At 47.9% G+C, this 19662-nt stretch overlaps 3 protein-coding genes, 1 non-coding gene and 1 pseudogene across 4 annotated transcripts; 3 read left to right on the forward strand and 2 right to left on the reverse strand.

Moving 5' to 3' along the window:
• Positions 1-6287: 6287 nt before the first annotated feature.
• On the reverse strand, positions 6288-6360 carry TRNAR-CCU. Its single transcript has one exon. It is a non-coding gene; the product is annotated as a tRNA-Arg (tRNA).
• Positions 6361-6440: 80 nt separating this feature from the next.
• LOC100836594 (tetratricopeptide repeat protein 4 homolog) lies at positions 6441-9298 on the forward strand. The gene is made up of 7 exons (XM_003559478.4): positions 6441-6884; positions 6971-7162; positions 7245-7445; positions 7583-7663; positions 8469-8613; positions 8780-8860; positions 8955-9298. The coding sequence occupies exons 1-7, from the start codon at positions 6558-6560 to the stop codon at positions 9023-9025; spliced, it is 1098 nt and encodes a 365-aa protein (XP_003559526.3). The 5' UTR covers positions 6441-6557; the 3' UTR covers positions 9026-9298.
• A 1922-nt stretch (positions 9299-11220) lies between these two features.
• Positions 11221-12509, forward strand: LOC100823926 (universal stress protein YxiE). The gene is made up of 3 exons (XM_003559370.4): positions 11221-11770; positions 11903-12021; positions 12119-12509. Exons 1-3 carry the CDS (start codon positions 11357-11359, stop codon positions 12210-12212), a joined length of 627 nt encoding a protein of 208 aa, XP_003559418.1. The 5' UTR covers positions 11221-11356; the 3' UTR covers positions 12213-12509.
• Positions 12510-13110: 601 nt separating this feature from the next.
• LOC112269793 lies at positions 13111-14653 on the forward strand (annotated as a pseudogene).
• A 2173-nt stretch (positions 14654-16826) lies between these two features.
• On the reverse strand, positions 16827-19571 carry LOC100841684 (EEF1A lysine methyltransferase 1). The gene is made up of 3 exons (XM_003559494.4): positions 19000-19571; positions 18802-18883; positions 16827-17193 (listed from the first exon to the last, which is right to left on the reverse strand). Exons 1-3 carry the CDS (start codon positions 19501-19503, stop codon positions 17030-17032), a joined length of 750 nt encoding a protein of 249 aa, XP_003559542.1. The 5' UTR covers positions 19504-19571; the 3' UTR covers positions 16827-17029.
• Between the last annotated feature and the right edge of the window lie 91 nt (positions 19572-19662).

Here is a 19662-nt window from a genome sequence, read left to right on the forward strand (position 1 = left end):
ACAAAGGACTTGACCCGGTTAAACTTCTATTTTCAACCCATGGAGAATATGAAAAGAAGATCCAACTTGGAATACTACCTACTATTAATAGCACAATTTTTTTTACCAAGCTATAGATCGAATATAGATTTGAACTTCTAGTTGTATGTTATGTATACGTCACAATTTTATATTTTTTTCACCACTTTTAGGAGTTCTTTTATGATGACCTTGTGTAGCTTGTCTTGCTAAAAAGCTTACAATTGAACTTGTCTCGACTTGATAGACTTCAAGTTCTAGTCGAGTCGAGCCAAAAAAATGTGCTACTCGCTCCGTCTAACAAAAAATGTCTCAAGTTTGTCAAAATTTGGATGTATCTAGATGTGACTTAGTGTATAGATGCATTCAAATTTAGTCAAAGTTGAGACATCCTTTGTTGGACGGAACGAGTACTTGTTTAACTCGTGGGTTTCGAGTTAAATGACCCCCGACAATACAATGTGCACCTGGAGGCACCTCGGGGAGAGGTTTAAAGCTCACTTGTTTTAGAACAACAAGCAAGCCAAGTACTCCGCAACTCAATGTTCTCGGTTTTTGTGTGTTTGCGTTCAGCATGGAACACGACATATATAAACCCAAACAATCTGCCTAGCCATAAACCATGTCAAAACATTTTGGTGTATTGTGTCGGTGTGCACTCATATTTTTTTGATATTCAGATAAATATACACCACTTCGAACTTTTTGATTTCACTCGATGTCCACGTATAATTAAAAAATCTACCAAAAAACAACACCACAACAAAATTCGACGTTTGAAACAACTAGTTCAAAGCCGATGTAGTTCAAATCACGCCAATCTTTATGGACGGAGGGAGTATCAAATTAGGTCTACACTATTCTAAAAAAAATTAGGTCTACATTCCTGTCAAAATAAAAATTAGGTCTACCTGGCAAAATCGGATGGTTCCTTTACAAGGTGTTTGATGATATTTTGTACACGATTATCTCCTAGATTACATGTGATTTATGCAATAATATACAAGTGCAGGTTCAAGTACTTGCTGATGGAAATCACAGAGATCGTTTTTTGTGCATGCAACAGCTGCATGTGTAATACATGTGCGCTAGAAATAAACCTCAAATACACGAAGAATGCAGCATCTCTGCGTGTGTGCGTGCGCGATGGTGTGTTTTAATTTTTTTCTGATTTAAATACCATATGGATATACCTATTGCTGTGTGTATGGAAACTGACTTGAGGCTTTGCATACATGGAAGCTATTATAATCCGTATGGCAGAAAGCGTCGGCTGATTGCAATGTATACACGTTGATTGATTTGTGCTGGCAGAATGGAAGGCGGTGACAAGGCTTTCCAAACTGTCGTGGAGCCGGCGATTGGAGATGGCCTCTTTCCATCTTTCTAACCATAAGTTCCCGCCTATATAAACCAGCCCCAAAGTCAACAGGCGGGAGGGCAGAAAGGAGAACGCGCCCAGGCAGCAGCGATGCACAGCAGCCTAAAGCATCAGGTAAGGGCGGCCGCGCGTGTTCTAGGCAGAGGGACGCCACGCCGCGTCCAAGGCCGCGGCACGCGAAGAACGCCCCCGACTCGTCTTAAGGCATCAGCCGGCCAAGGTAAAAGGATCACATCCAAAATACAAACAGCAAAGAACGTCCACGTAAAGAGCAAGCAGCAGCTAGCCAGGGGCTGAATCAAGCACAGCAAGCGTCCATGGCGTCTTTATCCAATGGTGAGGACCATGGTTGATCTCTCTTCTCCTCTCTCTTTTGTGCATCTTCGCATGCGGCTGGTCGCTTGGTCACGGCCAACTTGCCGAGGCTGCCGTCGTGCGTTTTGTCGGCCTGCTTCTGGATCCTCGTCCAGATGGTGGCCGTTGGGCCGCTGGCACTGCCAACGTGCAGCCCGCCGGCTCTGACGTTGGGAGATCGCCAACACCTACAGCTCAAGAAGACGACGCCGCGCGTCTGCCTAACGCGCGCTGCGACGGCAGAGGTGCCGTTGCTGCTTTGTGGCCCTATTGGGCCGTGACATCACCGATGCCTGACCGCTTCGCTTGGCTGCGAGGTCCCCTCCTCAGGTGGCCCTTCGACCCGACGAGCTGCGACGTCGATGCCGATGCTGAGGCTGCTAGTAGGCAGTCTTCTGGCACGTTCTTCAGCACACCTATGGGACTTGGTAAATCCTTGCTGCTGTGCAGCGACCTCTTTGCTATCAAACAACTCCTACCGATAGGACTTGGTGGATGCTCTACGAGGGTGCCCCTCCATCATCTCGATGATGCTACTCAGTCGTCTCGACGTCAAAGCCAAGCCCTAACATGCGTATTCATCCAACTCTGACTACATCATCGACACGTCACCGTCTACTCCAACATCCACTACTACAAAAACGGTCGAAAAAGTATATTAGTAACGGGCCGACCGCCCGTCACTACGACCCGTGACTGATGTGTACCACGTCAGTGGCGGGCATCCCACACGTTACTGATGTTAAACACATCAGTGGCGGGCAGCAGGTGAGCAACCGACACTGATATGAGTTTTGCCCAAAAAAAAAAAGAAGCAGGCCACAAGCCCACATCTTCTATTCAATAATCACAAATCAAACAAATTAATCTAATGAAACAACAAATCCGGCTGCGTACAATCACAGTACAATCTAAAACAACAAATCACAATACAATCTGAATCAACAAATCACTGGAACCTGTGGCTTTGGCGGCTCATCTCCACAGCGGCAGCGGGAACCCGCGGGCTTCGTCTCCTCGGCGGCGGCGCCCTCGGCAACTGCAGTAGGAGGGGAGAGAGTGAGAGGGAGAGAACGAGAGAAGAGAGCGAGGGAGAGAGACATACCTTAACCCGCGAGTTTACCGACGACGAGCTCCTCCTCTCCACCCGCGAGTTCACCGACGACGAGCTCCTCCTCTCCACCAGCGGTTGGTGGCCACCAGCTGTGTGTGTGTGTGAGAGAGAGAGAGAGTGAGGGAGAGAACAGAGGGGCAGGGGAGAGCAGAGAGCGGGGAGAACGTACCTGCGGTGTGCAGCGGCGATTCAGTCGCCGGATCCGGCGACAAGCTGACGGGAGGCTGCGCCCGCGCCCTCCTCCGCGGCGGCAGCGGCAGGAACCGAGGGCTGCACCCGCGCCCTCCTGCCCGGTGGCAGTGGCCGGGACCCGAGGCGGCGCCCTATCCCTCGGGATGGAAGCACGCACAGAAGTGAGAAGAGAGGGAGGAGGGAGTAGGAGAGGCAGAGATGGATCCGGCGACGGCGGCCTGACGGGGCGTGGATCCGGCGGGGCGCGATCATGGGAGACCAGATCCACCACCTTCGGTTCGGGGAGGAAGCCGGGGAGGGACGGAGGAGTCGTGGCCGGCTGGATGGAGAGAGGGAGATGGAGGAGGTCAGGAGGGAGGGAGGCAGAGAGAAGAGCTCGTGGGAGAGAAAGAGAAATAGAAGAGATAAGGAGGAGGAGGCAGCGGCTGGGTAGAGAGAGAGTAGGTGTGGTGGGGTTAGAATTAGGGGAAGTTTTTATAGGCCAGAGACTCGGTTGGGCCTCAATCGGGTTGGTCGGGCCTAGAAAACGCATCAATGGCGGGCTTAACTTTTAAAACCGTCACTGATGAGGCCAAACATGTTTTTTTTGTTTTTTTATATTCCGTATAATACAAAGTATTTTCCATAACTAAGTTGGTCAATAAATTATGAATATGGTCTACATTCTTTGAAGATTTGGTAGGTTTCATTTTGAACCGTATTAATTATAGTTGTTTCACACAAAATATCTCACCTTTTGCATTTCGAAAATGGGACATCATTTGACATGCATAATCAAACATTTGTAAACCTCTTTGGCAATATTGTTTTTCATCAAAAGATGCACCTTTGTTAAAAAAAATAGATACATTATCATGAAATGTGGCACAGAGATGGACAAAACTTTGGCCATTTGGCCTAAAACATCAAGTTCAACCATGGAAAATAACAATATTGCACTACATATGTCATTTTTTAAATGTTACCATATGATATTATTGTTCAATTATGTTAAGCAAGAAAAAATAAGACTTCGGCAAAAAGAATCACATTTTTTTTATTTTTTATGAATTAGTTATGATTATTTCAATCTCCGAAGCCCAAAGGACTCCAGGGGTCATCAGTGGCGGGCCTAGATGTAAGCCCGCCACTGATATGTATTTTTGTGATTTTTGCAATTTTTAATATTTGGTCATTAGTGGCGTGCTTTCCGCGAAAAAGACCCTTCACTGATGAGGGGTCATCAGTGACGGACGGGAAAGACCCGTCACTGATGAGCCCCTCATCAGTGACGGATTTTGTGCGCACTGATGAGGGGTCATCAGTGACCGGCGGGAAAGGCCCGTCACTGATGAGGGTCACTGATGACTCGTCACTTATGTTGTGTTTTGTAGTAGTGATCTACACCAACATTGTTCCCCGACATCGTCTAGCCTCCAACGAGGCAAGGCTTTACTCCACCGACTAATCCTTCTCCGATGAAGTAAGTATGTTACTTGCTTGCACCAACGAGGTGCTAGCAAGCCATCCCGTCCCCACCGGGACATCACCAGGCCCGGCACCGACAAGGCGAAGGCTGCCCACCCGTCTAAGCTGACGAGGCTTAGACATCTCTTCATCATCGGACAACGACAAGTCGGAGGTCTACGACTAAGCATCGCCGGGGTGCGGCGTACCGCTCCACCATTCCGTTTCACCTCCACATCACCACCGTCTACGCCAAGCACACGAAGAAGAAGCGACTTGAAGATGATGACTATTGCAGCAGTTTAATCGGAGGTGTCTCGCGGTTTGACCCGCGGGAGTAATTAATCGGGAGCTTTATGAGGTCCCGTGAACCAAGACACCACAATCGCCCAAGTCATTGGCCGCGCCAGCAGGCCACGGATCGCACTCGCTTAAGGAAAATTGTAATTTTGTTTCTATGTCTGAGATTAATAAAATACATATTTCTCCTTATTTTATTTGTGTATCTAGGTACACTGGCACGCCCGCGTTTAATTTTCTACCGGCACATGAGAGATACTTTTTAAGTATTTTTCGTGTCAAACACAAGGATCCCTTGATTCCCTCCGACAAAAGACCCTTACGACTTGCAAGATTCACTTGCGTAAAGGCAACGAAAAGTAATGGCTGGGCCAATAAGATGAGGGTGAGTCACTTGGCATAGACGAACAGAAAAAGTAATGGACGAAGAAGCACTATGAGAATACGATCACTTGTACTCGAGCAATGAACAGAGAATCAGAGCCTGTTTGGTAGCACTCCACTTCATCTAAACTCCACTTCATCTCTAAACTTCACTTCACTTCAGCTCCACTTCACCTAAAAAATGAGTTTGGGACTCAAATCAGCTCCAGACCGTTTTCCTTGTTGCCACTATTTTTTTTTCTTCCATGATGGATGGATCTCATACGATTAACGCAAGTATTTTTGAACTGAGCGATCAACGTGGCTGATTATTACAACTCCGATCGATTGTAGGTGATGGGAAAACACAGAAGATGAATAGGAGAAGAATGCCTTCTGCCCTTCTGGTTCCAGGCGCAATGGACGGAGAAGAGCAATCATAGAGAAAGTGTCTTGCTTCAGATTAATACAGCTCTAATCGGCCGTAGCCTCGTAGGTGATGGAAAAACGGAGAAGAGGAATATTAGAAGAACGCGTGATACCTTCTGGTTCCAGACGCAGTCGACGGAGAAGAGAAATCAGAGAGAAAGGTTCTTACTTCAGAGGCAGCAAGGACCTGCAGGGACAGTGTAGTCCGCGGCTAAGTCAGGGACTAGCAGAAGTGACCGGGAACAGCGGCGAGGTGCTAGTGGAGGGGATGGCGGCGAATTCACTTTCTCGGAGGAGGTTACGGCGGCTTGCCAGCAAATCCCGACGGCAAGGTGCTGGTGAAAGGGGGTGGCTGCAGTTAAGTCTGGAGGAGAGGCGGCACCGAATCCCGTGGTGGCTGCGGAGGAAAATACTGGTGGAGCGCGGACTCGCTGGAGTCGAGAGATGCGCCGCCATGGGGGAGAACGAACAGCTAGGAGGAAGAGGAGGAATCGGGATGATCTGTGCAGAGCGATAACGGTTCGGGAATTGATTACTAATGAGTGGCATTGGTGAGTCAAGAAAGAGATGTTTCACCTGCTCCACTTCACTTCACATACGAAGTTCCATGTGTTTCGGAAAACTTCACCTGGGCGGTGAAATTGTGAAGCGAATCCGTCCAAACAGCCTCTGAGTGATCAAAAAAGTTACCGCGCCAGGTAGGGGTCGAACCTACGGCCTTCTGCTTAGGAAACAGACGCTCTATCCACTGAGCTACAGGCGCTTTGGTGCTGGCATGTGGGAAATTGTTGTACTTTACCCTAAGTAATACTCTAAGCGTCTTTGAACTGCCGTGGACCGTGGAAGTAACTAGAAACCCTCGCCTTTTCGAAGTCTAAGCAGCGGAAGCGGCGGCAGGGAGAGAAGGGTACAGAGGGACGAAGGGAGCGCCGCCGGACCACCGGGAACAACTCGACGGACATGGCGCTGATGATGGAGCCGGGGTCGGAGCCCCTGACGGAGGGCGAGAAGGCCGACCTGGTGGCCATCGCCGTCATCAAGGAGGAGGCGGCGCGCGAGTACAAGGAGCAGGGCAACCAGTTCGTCAAGATGGGCCGCAAGCACTACGCCGATGCCGTCGACTGCTACACCAAGGCCATCGCCCAGATAAGCCCTCCCTCTGCCGCAAACCCCGACGCCTCCGTCCTCTTCGCTAACCGCGCCCACGTCAACCTCCTCCTCGGCAACCACCGCCGCGCCCTCGACGACGCCGAGGAGGCCGTCCGGCTCTCCCCCTCCAACATCAAGGTCCGCACGCGCGCGCGTTACCTCTTTCTCATTTGTCGGATTTGGCCAGGAATCCCTCGCGTAATGTGTCAGGTTATTGTAGCTAGGCGCACTACCGGGCGGCAAAGGCCGCGCTTGCTCTCGACTTGTTGCCGGAGGCAGCGTCCTTCTGCCGGCGGGGGCTCGAGCAGGACCCCGCTAACGAGGATCTCAAGAAATTTCTGGCGCAAGTGGAGGCGCAACGGTGCGAGCGAGATCGTCGAAGGGCCAAGGTTGCAAAGGCCGTCTCTGCAGCAAAGGTCTTTTCTGTTCCAAATTGGGAGTTCGGCCTTGCATTATTGCTTTCCGATATGTGTAATTGACTGGATTAGATCTATGCAGGATCTTGCTGCTGCTATAGAGAAGAGAAAGCTGAGGCTGGCGAAGGCAGCATATCAGGAGCTGACTGGTGTGAAGAAGCCTAAGCTGGATGAGCAGGGCATGCTTCATTGGCCAGTTCTTCTGCTCTACCCAGAGGTCATGTCGAGTGATTTCATTGAGGATTTCCCAGAAACCGATATGTTCTCTCAGCACCTTGATCTCATATCCTTGAAAAGTTACATGATGCCATTTCTAATAGTATGCACACAGACACAGTACACCAGTGCATGGAAATGATGAAAATTTAAATCAATAAATGCTTTACTTGGTTTCTTTTCTGTTGGCCTTAACTATCAAACATGTTCTCAGCAAATTCTCCACCTTTACCATGGGATGAGAGACATGCTTACACAAGGGAGGCTATTGAGTTGTATTGTGAGGTTTGTTTATGCACTTTGAATTTTACTTGAGAGTAAACCTCTAATGTTCTAACTTCTGCGAAGTGCTAACATCTACAGATGCTCAGATTTTTCTGTTTTCTAAATGTCATGAGCCACAACCTCTTCATTGATGTTCCTGTGATGCACTGATGTTTATTATTGGTACATTGTCATTCTGTTTTTTTTCCGACTGAGGAAATCCCCATTGAGTCAAGTAAACCGTAAATAAGTTTTTTTTTCACCGGATGTCAGGTTCTACTTACCTAGGAAGCAAACATGCATATAGAATTTATTTTCTAGAAGTAAGCAATGAATTTAACAATTACAAGATGATTATGGACCAAGACTTTTTATCTATATCTTCTGTTATAGTTAAGTTTTCTTGGGATAAACTTAAGCTATGTTATTGCTATAGTTAACTGTTGTCTTTTTTTGTTGACCCGAAGTTAACTGTTGTCTTTAGTAATTGGTTTATCTGATAATTGAATGTCAAGATGGCAGCTCCGTGGTAACATTCGGCATTATCCTGCACCACTTTTTAAATACAGCTACTGCAGACAGGAAAATGAGTTATCGAAAATTCAGCTTTTTTTAATGCTACAACGTTGATCATCATTAGTATTATCCAGTCCAGTTTTTGAATTACCTTGAACTCTCACTAATCTTTATGATTCTGCTCTTTTATTCACAACTGCTACATTTTATATATCATTGTCTGTTCTTTGGCAAGTCAGCTTTATGGTATAGATGCTTTATAGGTTCGTTTTTTATTTCTTGCTGGTTAACTGACTGTTTAACACATTAGGCTGGTACTGGCACACCTTTGTCCAAAAGTGAAATATTAAAACATCTTCTGGAAGGCACCGTAGACGCAAGGTCACTTCCAGAAAACCTTGATGCGGAGGATGGAGAACATGATACTGGAAAGGGCAGCACTGTTACACCATCAAGTATATAAAACATATTCTTTGCGGTTTTTTCACTATAGTTTATCCAATTGCACAATTACAAAATTATCATAGTAGAATTACATTAACTGCAAGACGTTATAGTATTGTTATGCCGCACTTGTCAGTTTGCTACAACTCCTTGTATTCTGCTTTCATGTGAGCTCAGGTAAGTGGGTCAAAGTAAAAGAAGGACAAACTCTTCAACAAGCCCTGCAGCATAAAGACTACATCATCCCGGCAATACCTGGTTGGTCCCTTCAATCTTTATGTGCTTTCACGTTATTACATGTAAAATGCATGTTATGATTCAGTGAAATAAGAAATCTTATGCCTACATGCAGTGTTCTATGTTGTTTCAAGAAAGTCCACATTTTACTCGGAGTTCAAGGCTGGTAATTGGTCTTTGCCGTAGAGCTGCTGCTGGGTGGTTCAACTCAACATATCTGGAAGAAGCTGCAGTGTGTATGGATATGATCAGGAATAGAATCTGGCAAATCTTTGATTTTTGTGTTTTAGATGTTACTTCCGAGAATGAGCTATGCTATGTAACAACGCTGATGTGTTTTCCCACCGTTCTGCTCGCATGCCCAAAGGAGCGTTTCCAGAAAAATAGACACAAAGTGTAACTGGACATGAATTTTAGCTGTGAACCAAATATAGCGTCTGAGATTTGTTGTCGTTGAAATCTTGTAGTTTGTACCTCTCGCTGACCAATTTTGATGTCAGCCTGGAACGCTCCATGTTCCTGCTTTGGCTTCGGAGCAAGCAAGCTAAGAGTTTTCCTATATCTACAAATTTAGCTTTGTTTCTCCAAAGTCTTTGGGCCAAAGGGGATGCAACCTGCAAGATCAGAGGGTTTTTTTTAGAGTAACAGGAGGCGCCACGCGCCCCCCGTTTCCATTGACTGAAACCAGAGTTGTTCACAGTTTTATAGCATCAAGTCTTTAACAAGAAAGGTCATTAAGGACCATCACAATAACAGAAAAACAGGAACTAAAACTGCAAACAGACTAGAGCAGCTTCAGGTTGAAAAGGATTCCACAACTTTCTGGACTTTGGAACGCAGGCGTGCAGCGGCCAGCGGGTCTCCAGCTATGTACAATTTTGGGAGATTTACATTTTGTGCAATGAACAATGTGCCACTCTAGCTTCTATCTGGGATGGATCTGAACTGAAACTCACCTTTAGAAGGAACTTTTCTGACTCCTAATGGAAAGATGGTATGAATTGGAACAAATTGCCCAGAATGTAACCTATTTAGATGAACCTGATTCTCTTATCTGGAAATATAATTCCTCTGGGATATATTCCACTAGCTCCCTTTATCATATTATAAACTTTAGGGGGATTGTCCCAACCTTCATCCCTGCTGTTTGGTCAATTGTGGCCCCCCCTAGGGTACAAGTTTTCTTATGGCTGGTCTCACAAAATAAAACTGTGACTAGAGATAACCTGAAGAAAAGAAACATAATCAAACCTGAGGACTGTGTGTTCTGTACTGAACCAGAAACAGTCCACCACTTGTTATTTGATTGTGTTGTTGCTAGGAAAATCTGGGGAACTATCTAGTGAGTTAGCAGAACAATAAATGGAGAAAATCAAACGAAGTAAAACACTGCTTCAGAGCGAATATAAACCATTTCGGTCAAAAATAAATAGATAAACCAAATTACTCCCAGGGTTCATTTGTCGAAGAATAACAAAATGATATCACAGTATTCGGTTGCATATTTGAACATCCATTTGTCAAAATGTAGAAACTGAAAAGTGGGCACGACAGTCAAGATGGCAACGTATCTCATGCAGTTGCACTTGTGCAGAAACAAATTTCTATGCAAGGCTCTGAAACTGGCATCGGTGTATGCACATGGCATGCTTCTACAGAAACTAATTCAGAATGTGATAACAGGCTTCTACAGAAACTAACTCAGAAATGTGATAAAATAGTATCAGAAACTAATTTCTGATATGACTTTGTTATGCATAATTGAAGGTAGATACCACAAAACAAGTGCAGGTTGAACAATTAGTCCTTTCAAGTGCCGGGAAAGAAACTCGCTAACCATGACAGATTCCTGAAGAAATGGAATTTATGCCGAAGGACCATCTCCAGTCGGTGGCAGTGTCATGTTGAACAGAAGAACCAAGTAGCAAATGGCTGGCTTTGTCATGTTGAACAGAAGAATCCAGGAATTTGTATGCTCTCCCCATGGTGGTATCTGATTCCACCCTTCATAGGTTCCCTGTCACTGTCATGTTGCACCCGGAACCAAACATAGGATGCCAATCCTGAGTCACATCATCATTGGAACTGTGCATTCAACTTGTAACCACACAGAGCTGTGTGTTACCGATCGAAGAATGAACGAGAGCACATCACCTTTCGTACACGGTGTGCGTTGGAAGGGTCAAGGATCCTGCTCACAGCTTCTTCGAGGCGACGCTATATTCATCCTGGAAAAGGTTTCTTCTCGGGCTGCACCGGATCGAACCGGGGGTGGTCTGGCACTGGCAGGTGTACGTCGCCAGGCTTCACCTGGATAGTGGATACCGTGGGCGTGGACACGGCAAAGCCCCAAGACGCACCGCCGACGCGACCACCAGTTGACAAACCGACCTTGTAGTACTACGGAGTAGCTACGAAAACAAAATCCGCCGCATCCCTATCCATCTCTATCTATCTATGGCGTGACGTCCCTACACAGCCAGACGCACGCATATATACCCCTGACCCGATAGTGCGATGTGGTCGATAGAAGCGGCGATCGCCAGGCACGAGAGCATCGTCATGGAACAACAACAGCAGACCGAACAGCAGCAGATGGAAGCGGCGGCGGCGGCAGGGAGCGGCGTGGCGGCACCGGGAGCAGCGCAGTCGTCACAGGCGACGGCGATGAAGGTGGTGGTGGCGGTGGACGCGAGCGAGGAGAGCCTCCACGCGCTGTCGTGGGCGCTGGACCACGTGGTCCGCTTCCACCCGGGCGCGTCCGTCGTCGTCCTCCACGCCCAGCACGGCGCCGACCACTTCGTCTACCCCATCGCCGCCCACGGCCTGGCCTACGCCCCGCCCACGTCGCTCGACGCCGTCAGGAAGGACCAGGAGGAGCTCTCCAGCAAGGTCGTCTCCCGCGCGCTCGACGTCTGCAACCAGAAACAGGCAAGCAGAGCTCGCAAAAAACTCCTCCGTTTTGTTTGTTTGTTTGTTTCTCCTCTTCTTTTTTTCTTCCTCACAACAGCGGTGGGGGTAACGTACGTGGTCGACTCTCGGTTCTGCCACGTATATATGCAGGTGAACGCGTCGGCGGTCGTGGTGGAGGGCGACCCGAAGGAGGCCATCTGCCAGGCCGCGGAGGTGATGCACGCCGGCCTCCTCGTCCTGGGCAGCCGCGGCCTCGGCATGATCAAGAGGTACTAGTACATACAGCACCAGTTAACTTCACAACGATATTTTTTTTTTCCGTTGATCGTGTTTTGTGACTCGGTCCCTTGGTGGTGCTGGATGCAGGGCGTTGCTGGGCAGCGTCAGCGACTACCTCGCCCATCACGCGCGTTGCCCCGTTCTGATCGTGAAGCCGCCGCACAAAGCGCACGACAAGTGAAGCTCCCTGCTTTCGAGCCATCCAGTAGCTAGCACTGCTGAAAGTCTGAAACCTGTTTACCATACTCTGTTTTGTCGTTAAAAGTGTACTGTCTTGTGCCTCCAATAACGATGTGATAGAGCTCAGTCGTGGATTCTGGATAATGTACTAGTGTGTGGATGTTTACTGAACAAGTGGTTGTTTAAACCTGAATCTCAGTTATGTATGCGGACTCCACTGTCCCAAAATAAGTGACTGATTCTTATACAAATTCACTCACTTATTTTCAGACGGAGGAAGTATAACATTTCTCATAAACCGTCGTGTTCCTCGTACAAACTGTTTATTATTCCCTCCTATTCATATTATTCATATTAACTGTCTCAAATTTGATCAAATATGGATGTATTTATGACTAAAAAACGTCTAGATACATGTAATATTTCGACAAATAAGATGGAGTATTAATTGTCTCATTTAGTGTCGTGCAATACCGTGCCCTTTATTTTCTGCTTTTAGTTTGTTCAGTAGCTGTCCGTACTTTTTGTTTATCATCACGTTCTTCTTTGTCGTTGTTGGGTCAAAATCAATACTCCTTCCTATAAGACCCTCCGTCCGGAAATAAGCGACATGAATTTGTATAGAATTTTCAGACGGAGAGAGTACGTAAGTTAGATTATTTCTGTGGGTAAATTGAATACTTATTTTGAAAACAAATTTTTGTAAAACTATTTTTTCTTTTCAAAAAGCATACTCCACACAGAACCATCACTATATTCTGACAAATGCTCATATAATCAATGGGATTTTTTCACAGAATTCACATTAAAGATTAAAGATCTATGAAAAAATATTGTTCTTACCTAGTGGTAAATTTTCATGTTCTTTTAGGGCTAAGAACTGTTCATGTATCCAAAAAATAACATTCCTTTAACTGAAAATGTATATATTCCAGAAATAACTCGGGTTGGGCCTTTCTCCCGCTTGGGCCGCCCCAGTATCCAGCTGCTCGGGATCCGCAAAACGAAATCCGTGGTCTTTACGCAATCATCTCGGCCTCGAGCCCTCGATCCGCCGCCGTTAGCAACGCTCAGCGCCCCACTTCCTTTCCACTCACCAGATTAATCTGAGAACTCAAACAGGGGGGGACGGGGGTGGATTGATTTTCTTTTCGGGTACGAATTCCAGTCTTGTGTTGTGTTGGGATCGAGAGAAACGAAGACGAAAGCATGCCAAGGCGGCCAGCGGGTGGCCGCGGCGGCGGCCGTGCAGCCAATCGTCCCTGTACGCGGCACCTCTACCTTGTCACCGAAGATTGGATAGATGGATACAGCATCCGGAAGGTAGACTTGTCGGAGGACCACGGCGCCTCCGAGTCTGACACTGCTGAACATGAGCCGCGGCGCCTGCCGCCGGTGGTCTTCCGCCTGGAGGCGCCGCACGATGGGCCTCATCACTTCGCTGCGGCCATCGGAACTAAGATCATGGCCTTGCACAACACGCGCAGGCGCGACGTGCCAGTCTTCGACGTCCGCACCCGGTGCCTGACATTCGGCCCTCCGATGCCAGGGGGGGTCCCGGCCCGCCCGATCTACATACCTCTCGGCGACAACCTTTTCAGGCTAGACTACGGCAGATTCGAGATGCTGCCACCTCCTCCGCCGCCAGAACAGCCCCCCAGATGGAAGATGGTCTCGAACGACATTGGTATCGAGGAGTGGTCATGGCAGAGCGTCTCGGCCCCGTTCCCACCCTACAAGTACCGGCGCGTCACCTCCCACGCCGTGCACCCCGACGGACGCACCATCTTCGTCAGCGTCAGCGTCGACGGGCGCGCCACGGGCGACACGCTCACCTTCGACACGGCCACGGAGTACCCCTGGCCCAGGTGGGACGTCGCACCGCGAGTGGCAGCTGCCGTTCAAAGGCAGCGCGTGCTACGACGGCGAGCTGGGCGCGTGGGTCGGGCTCACCGCCGACCCGGCCACCCTCGGCCACATCTGCTCCTGCCAGGCCCCGTCCACTGAAGACATCAGCCGGCAGCCGCCGGCATGGAAGCTCAGCAGGGAGAAGCTGTTCTGCCGAGACCCGGCCGAGAAGCATGCCGGCGCCACCCTCGTCTACCTGGGCACGGGGCACAAGAGCAGGTTCTGCCTCGTGGAGTGCGTCTCGTTGGACGACCGGCCGCGACACGGGCACGCTCTGGCTCTGCTTCGGCTGACCACGTTCTCTCTCAAGTACAGCAAGAATGGAGACCTCAGGACTACCGGGCGACGCCGGGTTCGGTCCTTCAAGTTGTCCAAGGAAATGGGTAGGGACTCTGGATTCTTGAAGAATCCCGTGGCGTTCTGGTTGTAACTTCTGCGTGATGTTTGGCTGAAGTGGCCCAATGTCTCGCCTCCATCGCATCGATGTTGTGGCAGCAGCGGCTCTGCCGTTATTTATCATGTCTCGTTGTCATCGGTTCATTAGGCTTGTTCTAGGAAACACATGGCAACAATTTACTGTTCTCTTATGTTATACTTATTATGGATTGGAGGGAGTAGAATACATGATAAATTGCCAATATGATTACCGTTTGGTTGTGTTCACTATTCAGTCATCAGGTTACTCATCTACTCCAATAAACTTTGTGCTACTTTGTGTTATTATTCCGTTATCTTGTGGTAATGGAATCTGATCATTGTATCGTGTAGAAAAAAAAGTTAAATCATTTAACGTCCTATAGCAGCTAAATTTGCTTGTTGTGCCAGTACTCTGTAAATTGTAGGCTAAGTTCAGTTTAACGCTGCTAGTTTGCTTGGGGAAAACCCTTCGCTGTGCTAAGTTCAGTTTCCGGCTGCTAGTTTGTTTGAATATGGTGGAACCTTCTTTCTGTAATCGCGTTCTGGCTGTAATTCTTGGTACCTATTATCAGTTTATTTCTCTGGTAACAAGTAACACTGCAATTTATCTTTGCAAATTGTGGTATGATATCATCAGTAGTGCTAGCGCATCATATAGTCCTCTGAATATAAGTAGTTTCTTGTGCTTTCTGGATTGTATTCGTAGCCACTTTTGTGACGAGTTGTCCTAAAACATTTATTTTTTACTGTGCTACCATCGGAGTAACTGTTGATGAATTTTGTGATGAAAACTGAGTGGAGATGAAATTCCAGATTTGTTTGTGCCTTTGTTGTGCACCACTGCACTGTACACTATGTAGGGCTCATGTACTAACATTTGAAGTTGAAGGATAGCTACTGAAGCAAAAAATAAAATAAAATGATCTTAGCACTTGTCCCAACCAACGTGTTTGACTCGTTGTGTTTTTCAAATATTGCTGTCTGCTGTCTTCCTGTGCTCGGCCTGAGAATGTCCAATGTTGTTCCTGTTTTGCTGTTAACACAGTAATTCACTACTGCTTTGCCGAATCGATCAACTTGGTTGGTGGTAAGGTGCGTACGTGTCAGGAACGTCTGAATTTTTTATTTTATTTTTTGAAGCAAAGAAACCTCTTTATTCATTCTCAAACAGAGTTAAATCATGGATCATGAGAGTAACTATGCTAGGAGGGGAATCATCCACCCAAACAGAATGCTTAGTAAATCTAGCTAACATGGCGACGGAATTTGCTTCACGATAGCAATGCTCAAATTAACCTGATGCCTCCACTGGACATGGTAGAGACTACCTCCATATGTCAGGAACGTCTGAATTAATTTCGCCGATTCAGATACGTTTTCAGGTTGGGCTAGGACGGTGAGTGGGGCGTGGATCGGTTTTCTTCCCGGATACGAACTGCAATGCTGAGGCCGTGCCGGAAATCTGTACTGTCTACAAGAGACGGGAGGAGTCAGGTAATACGGAGGCGTACCAGGGTAAAGGCGTGCGAAACCAAAAAGAAGAAGCATGCCGCGGCGTCCATCGGGTGGCCGCGCCGGCGGCTGGGCAGCGAAGGCCCCCCGGTGGACGTTGCACCGCGGGTGGCAGCTGCCGTTCAAAGGCCCCGCGAGCCCCGTCCCGTGAAGACGGCATCTGCGGGCGGCAGCCACCGGCCAGCTGGAAGCTCAGCAAGGAGAAGCTCTTCTGCTGCCAAGACGACCCCGGCGAGAGGCATGCCGGCGCCACCCTCGTCTACCTGGGCACGGAGAGCAAGTTCTGCCTCGTGCATTGCGTCTCCCTCGACGACTACGGCAAGCGCCGCCACCTGCTTCGGCTGACCACGTTCTCGCTCGAGCTCGACGGCAATGGAGACCTCCGGATCACCTCGCGCCGGTTGGTTCGGTCATTCAGACTGCCCAAGGCAGTGCTGGAATCACGATCTGAGTTCTTCACGAAACCTGTGGCGTTGTGGATGTAAAGAAAAAAAAACCCAGTGTTTCTTTATTACTAGTGATTATTTAGTACTAGTGCAGTCTCCATTCTCATCAATAAAAATCTATGGAGCTTTACAATACCTTGTAATATCTATCGAATAAAAACCTGTTAAGTGTCTTCTGCCTAACTTGTGACTCCAACAAAGATGTGATAGAACGCCTGTGCAGTTCAAGTACGTGCACACAAGCAGTATAGAAACTCGGCAATGAACTGGTGTATAGTTGTTCTATTGCAAAACATGTGCCATAAACCGTAGTGTTCTCAGAAGCACGTTCATGGGGGCTGAAAACGAGTAAATATGTGAAGAATTTGGTCCACCTAACAATACATAACAGTTACACAGATTTATGAAACATAAACATTGCAATTGGTTCAGTTTGTCAGACAGAAAGATGAAAGATAGGAGCATATCAAATAGAATGGACAGCTCTGAGGATTCCAAAGCAATCATATAGTGAACAACATGAATCATGAATGAGCTAAATGTGGGAGCCATCAGTATGCTCCCAGCCACCGAGTCTGTCTGCCGGGTCGTAATTCGTGAACAACCGGAACTCGTTTCCCAGTTTGTTCGAGTGCTGAGGCTTGAAACGGCAGGGGCGCATGTTTAGGAGCTCCAATGCCCGGTCCTTCTGAACTTGTCCTGGCAAAAGAAGAGTTGATCAAACAAATATGCATTAGAGAAATAACAAATGGTTCGCATGATACACCCTGATCCATTTTGACATGTAACAAGGCAACATGAGGGTTTTTCAACAAATTATAATCTTTCCTTCGGGGTACTTAAATTGTATATATGTGCAAAACAAGCGCTAATCACAAGTAATGCACAACGAGTACAGTTGCATCCAAGCATTTTTGTTATATACTCACTCTAATAAGTGTCGCTGATTTAGTACAACTTTGGCAAAGTTGTACTAAATCAGCGACACTTATTATGGATTGGAGGGAGTATAAGAGAAGACATTTGCATACAAGTAGAGGCAGATGATATTTAGTTTCAGAAGATGATAAGCTACTGAAGTAATGATGGTACTATGAACGCCACGGTACTTGCAAAGTGACAAGCGTTCGGTATAGTGAGATGTAATGACTCTTAAGAAAATTAACATGGTATCAACGCGAACTTCCAGTCATCGAGAATTTACCAAGTGCCAAATGACAAGGCTATAAGGTGATACGATCGGGGCTGTTTGGTTGCTATGCTCGAAGATGTGCCTGAGAAATTTACATGCCTGACACTAGCTGGAGGAAGATTTGATTTTTGCCTTACGAGGCAACCTTGGGAAGATGTTGTTTGGTTGGTGACCCATGCCGGAGAGTCTTAAACTTGATTACCAGATTCTTCTTTCTCTCCTCCTCTATCTCTTTCTCCATCTTAAATCTTCACAATCACATGAACACATGATCGATTCCTAATGCTTCGCATCCGAACACAGCTCCAGAAGATCAATTCCCTTACGGTTTGACACTATAAGGAAAGAAAAACAATTGGATGCAGAAAAACACACAGATCAAGATTTTTTTTGGACCGAAAAACAGTAGGAGAGGCTCGTACTGAAGAGGAAAATAACAACGAACATGCGAGGACAAATCAAAGTTGATGTCCTTCACAATCTTGACAGAGCTTGTAGATGCCTGATCTCCTACTGACGCACCAACCTAAACGGGGCTTGCAGCTGGCCGGCCTACCTCGTCCCTGCATGAATCACGATGCTCGCTGGGGATTGACACCGATCGACCTACTTACACAAACAAGCTCGCTGGATATTGACACAGAACCTTGACAGATCTTTATCGTCTTTGGTGGTGAGGAGGAGCTGCAGCGAACAAGGTGAAGAGCAACATATGCAACGTGGAGGGTGTAATCGATTAATCGTGCGTGCCTGAGTCAGGCGACCAAAATCAGAGGCCTGACTCTTGGCTAATTGCTCGCTCTATGTACACATGTAAGGCAAGTGACATATGTCTCAGTGTGGCAACCAAACAGGATCCAGGCTGATCTCAGGCTTGTGTCCGGCCAGCCAAAATTCTCTCCAGATAGCAATTAGCAACCAAACAAGCAGTGTCCCAGGGTAGTGTTTACCCTCGATGCAAACAAAATCCAATTATCGCACAATCAGCATCCCAATTTACAAAGCCATGAGGTATCAAACAAGAGTGGATGCATCAAAATTATACTATTTCAATACAAAACAAACACTAATGAGATCACTTCACTCCACGCAAATCTGTCGCAAGCATCGATTACCTGTGAGCAACAGAAGGAATGATCCTTCAGGCGGCGCAAGGAAGGATACCGTCTTGGCAACCTTTTCCAAGCACTCTTTACTCTGCACGAATAACGAATTGGCATTTCTCCTTACTCCAATCGGATTTGTTTTCCAAGAACTAAAATAACTGTTAACTGCAAGCTCTGGACCTATGGTGGAAAGAGAGTAGTATATACCAGGTAAGGAGGGTCGGCGACCACGATCCGGTAAGCGTGCTTCATGGAGGGCGGCAGCGCCTCCGGCTGGTTGTAGTCGTAGAAGGTGAAGTCGCTGCCGTACTGCCCGAAGCGCTCGTCGTACTCCAGCAGCTGCGCGGACACATCCGGGTTGCTCTTCTTGAGGTAGGCGTAGAGCGTCGGGCAAGCGACGCAGGCTACGGCGGCGGCTCCGGTGGCCAGGCCGGAGGCGAGGCGGGCGACCTCCTCCGCGAGCTCCCGAGCGGTGCGCTCATCGTACCAGAACTGGCTCAGCCGCCAATCCTCCGTGACCAGCTCTACCCCGCCTCCCTCTTCCCCTTCTCCCCCTTCGTCCCGCTCCCGCAGCTGCTGCTCCAGGAACTCCCGCAGCGCCCCCGCAGCCGCCGCGCTCAGCTGCGGCCGCTCGTCGTCCTCGTCGTCCTCGTCGTCCTCTTCCCCGACTTCCCGCCTCACCCTCTCCTCCTCTGCACCACCACTGGCCATTGTCAGCTCCGCTTCTTGCCTAGGTCCCGAGCAGGGGAGGCGGCGCACGAGGTTTTCAGTTTGAGGGAGGAGGAAAAGGAAAGCCCACGAGCTGGTTAATGGGCTGAGCTTTAAGAGATGCGGGAAAAGGAAAGCCCACGAGCTGGTTAATGGGCTGAG

This window comes from Brachypodium distachyon, chromosome 1, assembly GCF_000005505.3.
Source record: "Brachypodium distachyon strain Bd21 chromosome 1, Brachypodium_distachyon_v3.0, whole genome shotgun sequence".
Lineage (NCBI taxonomy): Eukaryota > Viridiplantae > Streptophyta > Magnoliopsida > Poales > Poaceae > Brachypodium > Brachypodium distachyon.

Excerpts from the sequence above, each read along its gene's own strand:
- LOC100836594 (XM_003559478.4), top strand. The coding sequence starts at position 6,558 with ATGGCGCTGATGATGGAGCCGGGGTCGGAGCCCCTGACGGAGGGCGAG. Across the intron at positions 6,885-6,970 it reads TCTCCCCCTCCAACATCAAG|GCGCACTACCGGGCGGCAAA; the intron begins GTCCGCACGCGC and ends TATTGTAGCTAG. Across the intron at positions 7,664-8,468 it reads CTATTGAGTTGTATTGTGAG|GCTGGTACTGGCACACCTTT; the intron begins GTTTGTTTATGC and ends TTAACACATTAG.
- LOC100823926 (XM_003559370.4), top strand. The coding sequence starts at position 11,357 with ATGTGGTCGATAGAAGCGGCGATCGCCAGGCACGAGAGCATCGTCATG. Across the intron at positions 11,771-11,902 it reads ACGTCTGCAACCAGAAACAG|GTGAACGCGTCGGCGGTCGT; the intron begins GCAAGCAGAGCT and ends GTATATATGCAG. Across the intron at positions 12,022-12,118 it reads GGCCTCGGCATGATCAAGAG|GGCGTTGCTGGGCAGCGTCA; the intron begins GTACTAGTACAT and ends TGCTGGATGCAG.
- LOC100841684 (XM_003559494.4), bottom strand. The coding sequence starts at position 19,503 with ATGGCCAGTGGTGGTGCAGAGGAGGAGAGGGTGAGGCGGGAAGTCGGG. Across the intron at positions 18,884-18,999 it reads TCGCCGACCCTCCTTACCTG|AGTAAAGAGTGCTTGGAAAA; the intron begins GTATATACTACT and ends TTATTCGTGCAG. Across the intron at positions 17,194-18,801 it reads ATTCCTTCTGTTGCTCACAG|GACAAGTTCAGAAGGACCGG; the intron begins GTAATCGATGCT and ends TTCTTTTGCCAG.